Source organism: Dipodomys ordii, unplaced genomic scaffold (genome assembly GCF_000151885.1).
Source record: "Dipodomys ordii isolate 6190 unplaced genomic scaffold, Dord_2.0 Scaffold99, whole genome shotgun sequence".
NCBI classification, from domain to species: domain Eukaryota; kingdom Metazoa; phylum Chordata; class Mammalia; order Rodentia; family Heteromyidae; genus Dipodomys; species Dipodomys ordii.
This window is the reverse complement of record NW_012267315.1, coordinates 5,758,075-5,769,407: the sequence shown is the minus strand read 5'-3', so window position 1 is coordinate 5,769,407 and position 11,333 is coordinate 5,758,075. Positions and strand designations below refer to the sequence as shown.

Sequence of the window (11,333 nt, the reverse complement as noted above, 5' to 3'; positions counted from 1 at the left end):
AACCAAGTGAGTTAGCTCTCACACTCCCAGGGGTATAAGTTCCAGTTATTGCTTCCCAAAAACAGAGGCACACAGGGAACTGGATTTAGCTCGGCCTGGTTGTGAGGCAATTCTGAGGAAGTCCTAGGATTAAATGCACAGAAAAACCCTGTCCATCAAAGACTATGTGAATGTACAGGCTGACTGCAAAAGAACCAAGGAAGAGTGTGATACTCTTCCTTAGATGAGAGAGTTCAGTGGGCCACAGATACTTCAAGAAATAAGGCTCGTCAAAGGTTACCTCTGTTGAAAGCTTGAATGACAAACAGGAACAGTATTAACAAATCCAAATAAACCAGAGAGAATGCAACAAAACTTATAAAAACAAATCTATGTAACACTAAGCCCACAACCTCTTAGGAACATCATCAAAATCCAAAGGCTGTGAAAACAAGTTTTTTGTGTGTAGGTACAAAGTGGACAGGATGTAATCTGAACTATGCTGATTACACCTGACTAAAGCTGTTTGGACTTAGTTCACTGAGGGTGAGTATTCCTATCTTAAGCTGCCGAAGTACTAACTCAGTTGGTACACTGCTTAATCCTGTAGAGGTGTCACATACAGAAATTAAAATTGTGATGATGTTCTAAGTTGCTTGTTTCATTCATATCAATAAACATTCTGATTATCTAAACTCAAAAAAAATCTCTGATTCTCAAGTATACCTAGCTGAAGATCAGGTGGACCCATATCCACCCAATTTGATTGATAATATAAAAATACACTTATCTACAAGATCATACTTAACTCAGGCATCAAGTATATAAACGTAAGGACGATTTTCTTTATATGCCAATGTTCATACTTTAGCATCCTCAAATATGATTTTGCCGATCACTTTAACAGACAGCCTTGTTTCATATACCAGGTAAGCAACTGCTGCTATGATGACTTGGGAGACTAATACTTTGAAATCCCAATTGAAGAGTCTGAGGCTGCATCACTCTTAAGAAGGTGCTACTAAAGTCAGTAAAAAACAAAATAAACAAACAAAAAACTACTTACGCTAGCAATTTAATCAGTTCTAGTGGTACTGGGTAGAATTAAAGAAATGCCACATACTGCTTACTAAATGTGTAAAGTTTCACAATACAAATATAAATTAGTTTTCACAAAATTCTAATAAATTTATTCATGCTGAGGGAAGCCCACTAATCTTCACACATTCTAAAGAGCTATCTAAAGAAAATGAGTATGGTTTTCATACAAATTACATAAACAAAATTAGAGAAGGATTATACTTGGCACAGACAACAAATACTACATGTAGTTATTTCTCATTGCGGTCTCTTCCTACTGTACCATAGAACATCACAAATCCCCATGATGTCTCTTTATATTGTACTTTGCATTTAAATTTTTATTTTTACATTAAACACATACACTCAAAGCCTCAATTAAGCAGAAATGCTATGGTCAATTCTCTAAGATTTAAAAAACTTTCTTTACTTAAAAGATTTAAAGATAAATAACAAGCACACATCTCTTAGCAACAATTTCAAAATCCAAAGGCTATGAAAACTGAGGCTTTTTTGTGTAGTTCCACAGTGGATAGGACCTGATGTGAACTATGCTGGGCAGCTCTAAGACACATCCTCTTTTTTTTTCTTTTCTTCCAGTCTTGGGGCTTGAACTCTGGGCCTGAGCACTGTTCCTGGGCTCCTTTTGCTCAAGAGTGCCAAAAGTGGCACTCTGTCACTTGAGCCACAGTACCACTTCCAGTTTTTGTTGTTGTTGTTTTGTTTTTCTGTGATTAGTTGGAGATAAGAGTCTCAAGGACTTTAGTGCTTGGACTGGCTTCAAACTGTGATCCTCAGATCTCAGCCTCCTGAGTAGCTAGGATACAAGTGTGTGCCACCGGAACCCAGCTGTAAGACACATTCTTAAAGTAATGATGTATTTACCCAGTGCTATAGATATAACCTATATAAGTTTTACTTTCTTTAAATTTGTAACATAAACTAAGTAATTCAGTTTCTGTGAGAGTTAGCTATATATTTTATAAAAATAATCCTCAATTAAATTTAGGATAAAATTTGGGACATCTACTCATCCTGTTATATTCTTGCAGGTTCTGTAACTATACATATTGATCTCCAACAAAGAAAGTTCTACTTATCTTCCAAGACTCAGATGGGAGTCACCTCTCTTGAAGTCTCCTTCAAGTCTTTTGAATAAAATTATTCAACTTTTCTTCTTTGCTCCTATTACACTTCTTTAATAGCATCAATTGTTTTTCTCATCTACCCCCACACTTGGTCATATGCCCTCAAGGGTGGTGAGATATTCTTTGTTTTTGTACCAGAACTTAGTGCCAAATGTCTCTCCTTCAATAAACATTTGAATGAATGATTAAACAGAGTTAGATTCCAATATAAGGTTCATTCTCTCTTCCAATATGACCATCTGGTAAGGAAGAACAATTGTAGAAAATGAGACTCTTGTACATCAGAAGGCCTGAAGCAGACACTCTTTAAAACAAAAGGCAGAATTCACAATCACTACCCTGGAATGACTCCAACTGGACTGTGCACATTTAATTACAACAATATGGTATTAACTGTTAAGAGCTGGATGGGAAGGTCAGATGTGATAACTTGCATTATTTCAAACTTTTTCTTACTACCACATCCTAAGGTATTCAAATAGTAATTCTGAGTCAATGATAGTGGCTTAAAGAACAAAATGCTTCTGTAAGCAATAATGTAAAATTATTTAAGAAATACTCTAGATCAGAATTTCTCTAACTACTATGCTCAATAATGATGTCCAAAATTCTGCATCTATAACTAAAGCTTCCAAGGAAAGGCTGATGCTGTTATCCTATGACCTACACTTTAAATTGTACTTTTAGAACAAGATAAAATACATATTTTCCCAGGTCATATTGCTCAGGTCAGATTTGTCTTGGTTTTAGTTATTAGTATTTCTTACTAAACAATCCTGACTATATTAGTTACAGATAACATTATTAAAAATTCAACTAGAAGAAAATCAAATTGCTTTAAAAGAAGAAAACCCACAGTTTTCAATTGTTCTTACCTATACTCTGGTAATGCCATCGAAAGAAAATTCGTTCAGGTAGAAACTGTAGTATTTTCTATAAAATTAAAAAAAAGTGAGATATAAGAACATAAATAAAATTACACATTTTCAAGATAGGCCCATATTACTTGTAGTATATATATGTTTCTGAAAAGAAAAAGAAAACTACTTATAAGCACCATACTTTAGCTGTATTCCTATGAAAGGGTTTCTTCTATTTGCCCCTGGTAAATGTCCTTCCTTGAACATTTGCTTTAATTCCTTCCAATAATTAGTATATGTCTAGGATAATTTTATCAGATGAGCAGAAAAGCTCAAAAGCTATATACATATGACCATATAAAATAATGCACAACTTAAAATTAATTTCTTTTTAAGGGTTAACTAGTAGTCTATTGCCTATCTATACTATATTTTCTTTATTCATCTATTCATAAATACTTGGATTGATTTCATATTTTGGCTATGGTGAAATATGTTGCAATTAAGATGACAGTTCAGATATCTCTTCAACATATTGATTTAAACTCTTTGGATTATCTGACACTTTTAGTAGTTTTGTGTGGAACCTCCATATTGTTCTGCATAATGGTTTTACTATTTACATTCACAACAGTATACTAGAGTTCACTTCTCTCTGTCCTAGCCAACACTTTTGTCTTTTTGATAATACAATTCTCAGCAAGTATGAAATGACACCTCATTACAGTTTTACTTTGCATCTCTCTGAGGATTAGTAATGTCGCACTTTTTTTCAGTGTTCTTATATTTTCCAAGATATGTTTTATGTCCTAAAAGATGATCTATCTTGGAGAAAGTTCCATAGGCTGCTGAAAAAGTTTTATATTCTGATATGCATATTGTAAAGTGCAGTTGATACAGGAATACTTTAATCCCACATTATGTCAGTTGTATTTAAATTGTTGTGTGATCTGCTGAGTATTTTACTGTCCATAATTTTATGAAAATGTCTCATAAAAAGCAAATGGAGCTAGGTACCAGTGGCTCACACCTGTAATTCTAGCTACTTGCAGTTCAAAGCAGGAAAGTATATGAGACTCTTATCTCCAATTAGTCACCAAAAAGATGAAGTAGAACTTTGGCTTAAGTGATAGAGCACTAGCCTTAAGCTCTCTCTCTCTCTCTCTCTCTCTCTCTCTCTCTCTCTCTCTCTATATATATATATATATATATATATATATATCAGGGTCAGTGCCAGTTCAAGCCCCAGGTCCAGCACACATGTACGTACACACACACACACACACAAACACACACACACACACACACACACACACACACACAGAGCCTAAGAAACAACATGAAAATGGATGTTTAACTTAAATGCTAAATTTTTTATAATGTGTTGAAAAATGATACGTCTTTAACAGAAGTTGAGTTGCATTATGGGAAAAAATGAATCAAGCATCATGAAGTAACAATTAGTGTGGTAAGCAGCATTACTGTTTATAGCAGCAATACTTGTGAAAATAATGTAACCTGCCTCATGAAGTTATAGATGCTCAGACTTACTGTATAGTATAAGTAAATTTGATTAATTCTAGAGTACTAAACTCTATGCACCCTGTGCACAGTTCATTTTCAATAGTGTCTTCTTGGAATCATAGACCCATGGATATCAAGGGTCTACTGTAGTTGACTGAGAAGTAAATGCCTAGGAAAGAGTTGAGAAGGAAGCAGGAGACTTCTTAGCTTCTGCCATCTAAGAAGCTCTAAGACAAAGATTAGGAGTACTGTACAAGTAGAAATGGAAGGTTCTCCTACTCTGGCGTTGCTCTGCTGGAAGCTTAGGGCTATAATAAGAAAAGTGTGAAGGTACTAACAGCTGAATGCCATCAACTGATGCCACTCCTTTAGCTGGGCTACAAATGCTTTTTTGAACAGAAAGCTAGGCAGAACAAGTTACTGTGTGCCATAGCAATCTTCAAACTACTAATTAGGTTTTTCTTATCATGTTACAAGACTGAAGCTAGCCACTGGTGGCTCACGCCTATAATCCTAGCTACTCAGGAAGCTGAGATCTGAGGATCACAGTTAGAAGTCAGTCTGGGCAGGAAAGTCTGTGATTAACCAAAGTCTCCAACTAACCACCAAAAATCTATAAGTGATACTATAACTCAAGTGGCAGAGTGCTAGCCTTGAGCGAAAAAGCTTAGGGACAGTTCCCAGACTCTGAGATTAAGCCCTAGCATGACACTTGCTCCCCTATCCCCCCTTCTCTCTCTCTCTGTCTCTCTCTTCTCTCTCTCTAACTCCTTCCCCCTCTCCCTCCCTTTCTCTCTCACACACAGCTGAAGCACTAAGAAAAGTATAGTCCACTTCAGGGACATAGACTCTCTGCTGGCTTTGTTTCTAATCAGCTGGTTGTTACATCATGTAGATAGAAGCTTGGTCCTTCTGAGGTCTTCCTACAGGTTTTCTGCTTCCTTCCCTTTTGTTCACTCACTTAAGCAAATGGCCCAGCTGGGACATTATGTCCTACTTTCATATGTATTCTCCTTTAAGAGGACCTGGCACCCCAACTACATTGCAAGGTCACTATCTAATACCATCTTGCCAAGCAGGTGCTGAGTAAATGAAAGATTCAGGATATATCTTATCTTGACAGATGTTTGACAGCCTCACTGTTTTTCAGTCTTCTAATTTAGTCAGAGATCCAACCTGACCCTGAATCATGCTTTTCAGCTTTCTCAAACACATACTGTTGTTCCTGACTTAGTTTTCTTTTTGTTAGTATGAAACAAAGAAAAGTAGCAAGACATAAATACAGATGCTTAGATGCTGCCAGTCTACCACAAAAGTAGTCTTCAACTTATTTTAAGTTCAGGATTATTGTCGTCACTACACTTAGATAAAAGCTTTCAGATTTATAAGGTGGATGTACTTCAAAACACTCCAAAATAAAACTCAATAAGGTTTGGATACGAAACATCATGCCTAATGTCTGAGCTACTAAAAATATTCCTAAAAGGACAGACTCTTATACAACAATTCAGAGGATGAAATAATAATTATATAGATACTTCTTTTTGTATACAAATAATGCAACAGCCATTTTTTATACATTAATTCTATGAGGTCAATAAAAATAAAGCCAAAGACAGTTATCTATATCTAAATGCTAAGCCTTTTTCCTCAGAAATCCCAGATGAAGCCTACCTTTATAAGGCAAATACAATCTGGCATTTCTTCTACCACAGCTGATAGTCTAAGCTATACTGCTGTGAATGCCACATAAGCTATTGACATCTTGTTTGTAGTTTCACTGGAGAATAAAATAAAAAAAATTCAAGAAAGTCACACAGTGTGAATAAATATTACTTTTCTGAAAAACACATGGCTCTATTTAATGCTCAGTGCTCAGCTACATCTATATGGTAATCCATTATAGCACACTCGAAATCGAAATTAGGTATTACTACTGATCAGCACATCAGGGAATCTGTCATTCTTTTAACTGATTATCCATAACTCTCTTTTCTTCACAACCTACTGCATGACCAGGAATAATGTAAAACATAAGCTGGAGTTTATACAAGATGCTATGGTATACTTTAAAATTGTGGGTCTTTATTTAATTTGTTTGGGACTTTTTCCAAATTATTACCAGATGATTGGAACATACCTTGTGGATTCACAATTGATTTCAATCCCATGTAGAAAGTAGATAGTGAAAAATGAGGGAAATATCACATACTTATGTTACATGACCTACTAAACAAAAACCAACTAAACTTGTTTGATCTAAAAGTAGACAGGACGGAAATCATCCCTTCCCCTAATTACATGCATGGTTCAGTAGTGCTAGGTAAAAAAAATGATACTCAGGGAGAAAATAGGAAGTTCAGTTCAAAAGCAAACAAGTCTTAGTTACTTGACCTTTAGTGTAATAAATATCCAGAAAACTTAGGAGGCAAATTGGTGATTCAGTTTAGAGAAACTATTGTATGAATACCTGAACTTCAACTATAGTCTGGCTTCGGAAGAACTCATGGGCACGGGAGCTCAATGGCACATACGTCTCCACACAGATATAGTTCTTTTGCTGTCATGTGGCCTCTTACCTCTTACGAAAAGTAAAAATTGACTCTAATGTATCAAGAAGAAAATGAATAACCCTAAGATAACTTTGAAAATAAAACCACTATGAAAAAACTAACATTTTTAAACCTAGACATAAAATACAAGATAGCTAAAGGAAATATAGAAACGAAAGGAACTATTATTAACCATATTTATGGATAACAAATTGTCATTAAGGATTCTAAAGAAATATAGATAATAAAAAAGGATATATTCTTAGCATGAAAGTACTGCTTTTCTTTTTAAACTAGCAATCCTTCCTAGTACAGTATACTACTTAATCACTAGTTATGATTTTATAAGTAAGGAAAGCACAGCACCAATTTGTCATATCCCTGTTGGTTTTTAGCACAAACTTAAACATCACTTTCAGGGAGAAGCTTGACTTAACTAGACTCTTCATCCACTCCTCTATACTTAGGTGCTAGATTCCTTGAGAGAAAATACACTTTCTTACTATCTGATAAGCACTACATGTCCCAATAGGAAAAAGAGTGAGGGAAAATAACTACAAAAATAAGATTTTAAAAAACTTTGATTTCAGATCACATGTACAAAGATTGGTCATATTTAAGAAAAGTAGACCTACCTTAAAATGGTGGAAACCTGATGAGGAGGCACTTAACAAGACAGAAATGTCTCCAAATATAATAATACATCTAATCACTGAAGAGGCAATGATTTAATTGGCTAGTAATTTTTTTAATTTTTCTAAAAACTAGGCTTAAAATGAAAAGCAGAGATGTCAAAAGGAACTATGGAATATAATTTTCAAAGAGAGGACATGAATTTCTCCCTCCTGTACTTTTGAAATCAATCAATATTATTTTATTGGAAAGCCTGATTAGGCAATGGAGATCTAGAAAGGGCAAGGGTCCCATCTACAAGCACAGATGATGCTACAGAGGGCCACGAGTATCTGTAGAATGACCTGCAATATCCCTGTCCCATGAAAGTGGAAGATATCTAGAATGGTAATTCAGCAAAGGAAACAATGCCTGCTCTACAACAGATTTACTGAAAAGACTATAGAATTTCTGATCCATGGTTTTTTTTTACAAGACTCAAGATAACACTGAATGACAGCTTAAAAGAGTGAAGAATTTAATTATGCATCTAAATGGATGTGTAATTAAATAACATTCTGACATCAGAAAATCATTACATGGAGATGAAAAACATGGAAAGTACAATTTAGGTAGTCTGTTGCAGATGCCCCATACACCATTACACTGGGATACTACACGTTGCAATAAACCAATAAAGTTAAAAAAGGACGGAGAAGAATATGTAGACATAACATGCTTGAAGTTGCAGAGTCAGTAAATAATTAAAAGTAACATATAAACTTATCAAAAGTGTAGGATATTCATCCTATACTAAAGCTGACCTCAGTCTTTCCCTCTGCCACAAGTTGCAGAGTACAATGAGGACAACTGATCATTGTGGATAGACAAGTCAGTAGAAGAAGCATCAGGGCACGTAGACATATGAAGATAACAGAAGTCCCAAAGCAGACTTCACGCCTACATAACCGCATAGTTCATGATAAACATTGCCAGAGGATACGCTAGCTGTCTTAAGACGCAAACAAAATTTAAAGTTTTGAGGAGGTAAAAAAGTGCAGCCAGTTTTATTTATATATATGTATAGATACATATATATGAATATATATACATATAGCATATATATACACACACCTCTCTTTCTCAATATACCATGTGACTTACATAATTCACTTTCCTGAAAATATAGAAATTAATCAAAATCTCATCACAAGGATCTGAGTATATAAATATTAAATCAGTAAGCTGTATTTACATAACTGAAATTAATATGTTAGTTATAAAAATGCAACAAATTCCCAAAACAATTAACATAAGGGAAACAGCATTTTAAAAATACTATATAAAACAGTCTGGGTATAAAATATCTAAAAGTAGCGAGAATGGCAAATAAAAAAGATACATAGAGTAAAAATATGGGACTATAAATAGTACTCTATTCTTTATATTCTTGATGTAGATTGCCAAAATAAATGATTTAGATAGTATTTTGTTAAAGATAACTAGTGGAAAGAAATAAAACTGAAAGTATATCTTTCAAATTATAAGGCATATTCTACACAGCAAAAGTAAGTGACCTCTATCCCCCCAAAAAAGTTAAAAGCAAAAAATATTAATCATCTCATAAAATAGTAATGAGTACAAGCAGGTCAAATTTCCATTGCAAAGACCAAATCCAAAAGTAGAATTGGCTTCCAAACACAGAAAAACTGTTAATAAAATACAGAAAATGATGTATGAGGCATACATGCACATACATCTGCAACAAAGCAACAGAATAAATGGGTTTATTCAAAGAACATTTGCTTTAGTTCTCCTCATTTATTTAATTCACAAACAAATATTCTTATGAGGTGCCCATTCTGTGCCAGGTACTATGTGAAAAACTAGAGAAAGAGATATCAAAGACAGTGATTTCTGGAAGAAAATCAACAATGTCACTACATGCCAGGAAGTAAGGACAGAACATCTTTGAACTGAATCACAAAAGATACATAAGGCAAAACTTCCAGAGAAGGGTACCTTAGGCAGATTAAACCACAGAGAACAGAAGGAAAGGGGAAAAAAAAGAAAGAAAAGTCCCTGCTGCCGATCAGGAGACCTTGGAGAGGTTGCCAATGAGGACAGAAGTAAGATAAGTGACAAGGGATGCAAAGGAGGCAAAGGAAAGATTAGAAAAGGCAGAATTTGATCATTGTCCTAAAGGCAGTGGAAAAACCAGAATTACATTACACTGACAACATTCAAGGTAGGTGAAAGATACAGAAAAATCAATAGATCACAACCAGGAGACATTCCAGTAGGTAGAGCTCTGAACAAAGGTTGAGGTGGCATGCAGAAAGGGCACATGCACAGGTGCAGAACAAAAGGCTACTGAGGCTGAACAAACTAGAAAGAAGCAAATGAGAAGACATTTTACTAGGTACTAAATGCAAAATTTGTAGCATTTTATTATGTACTGAAATTGTCATATTCAGAAACTAAGAAGCATAGGCAGTTGATAAGTTCCAAGAGGTTATGTATTCAATTTGCTTCAGATAATATGAAGGCTTAAATCTCTCTTTAAAAAAAGGAAACTGCACTAAATGGTTCACTTTTAATGAGAGAACATCCTGCAAACTTCACCAATAGTGGGCACTGCCCTAAAGAAAGATCAAATTCATGAGAAGTTTTCTTCTCATACTAGATGTCACCTAAGAAGTTTCAGTCACAGACACATTTGCCATTCTGTTCTTCATTTCCTATAAGCTTCTACTTTCTAGCTAAAAACTAGCTTTCACCTGGGTTCCAGTAGCTCACAACTGTAATCCTAGCTATTCAGGAGGGTGAGATCTGAGGATCATGGTTCAAAACCAGCCAGGGCAAGAAAGTCTGTAAGATTCTTATCTCCTGAAGTTCAAGCTTCAGGACCAGCACAGACAAAAAGAAAAGTAGCTTCAATCTTAGGATTTTGGTATTAGCATAACTTATTTGACTGTCTTTTCTGTCCCTTTTTCTTTCCAAAAAGAAAGTAAATTCACTTCCAAAGAGTTTCTGTATGTGATGAAAGAAATAACAATGCCTCAGTGAGATGCCATAACTTCATTCCCACCTTTCTGGAAACAGAGAGTTAATGCCTGCTTTGACACAACCAGAAAGCATGACAGACAAGTATGTCAGCTTGAGACTGTCAAGTTCATGCAGTGAATGCCCCAGGTTTGACACATCAGTTGGTGCATGAAAGAAAAGAAGGCTTCAAGTCAGGTTCTTTTCCTTCAGACCTGTTCCGTGTCACTAGCAGGTCAAACACTAGGTGTCACTCTGTAACAGCTACTACACTAGCATCCAACAAAACAAATGCTATAAAATTTACAAGATAACAAGTATTTGTTGTCTCTCGTAAATGCATATTTTTGTTTAAAAAGCCAACTTAACACAAAGTGTGCTGAGGTATTGATTTTATTCAGCTTAAAAGAAAGAAAAGCTCTTTTTTTTTTACTGTGAAAATACTGTACAGAGGGGTTACAATTACATGGGCAAGATAATGAGTACATTTCTTATCAAGCATTGTAGCCTCCTCCTTTGTTTCCCCTTCCCAT

At 35.0% G+C, this 11,333-nt stretch overlaps 1 protein-coding gene across 1 annotated transcript in view; it reads right to left on the bottom strand.

The window, feature by feature from the left end:
- Ralgapa2 (Ral GTPase activating protein, alpha subunit 2 (catalytic)) overlaps positions 1 to 11,333 on the bottom strand; it is a 304,448-nt gene that overhangs the window by 250,416 nt on the left and 42,699 nt on the right. Inside the window, exon 4 of the mRNA XM_013027112.1 lies at positions 3,083 to 3,140. Coding sequence (XP_012882566.1) covers positions 3,083 to 3,140 — 58 coding nt within the window. The remainder of the gene's footprint in view (positions 1 to 3,082; positions 3,141 to 11,333) is intronic.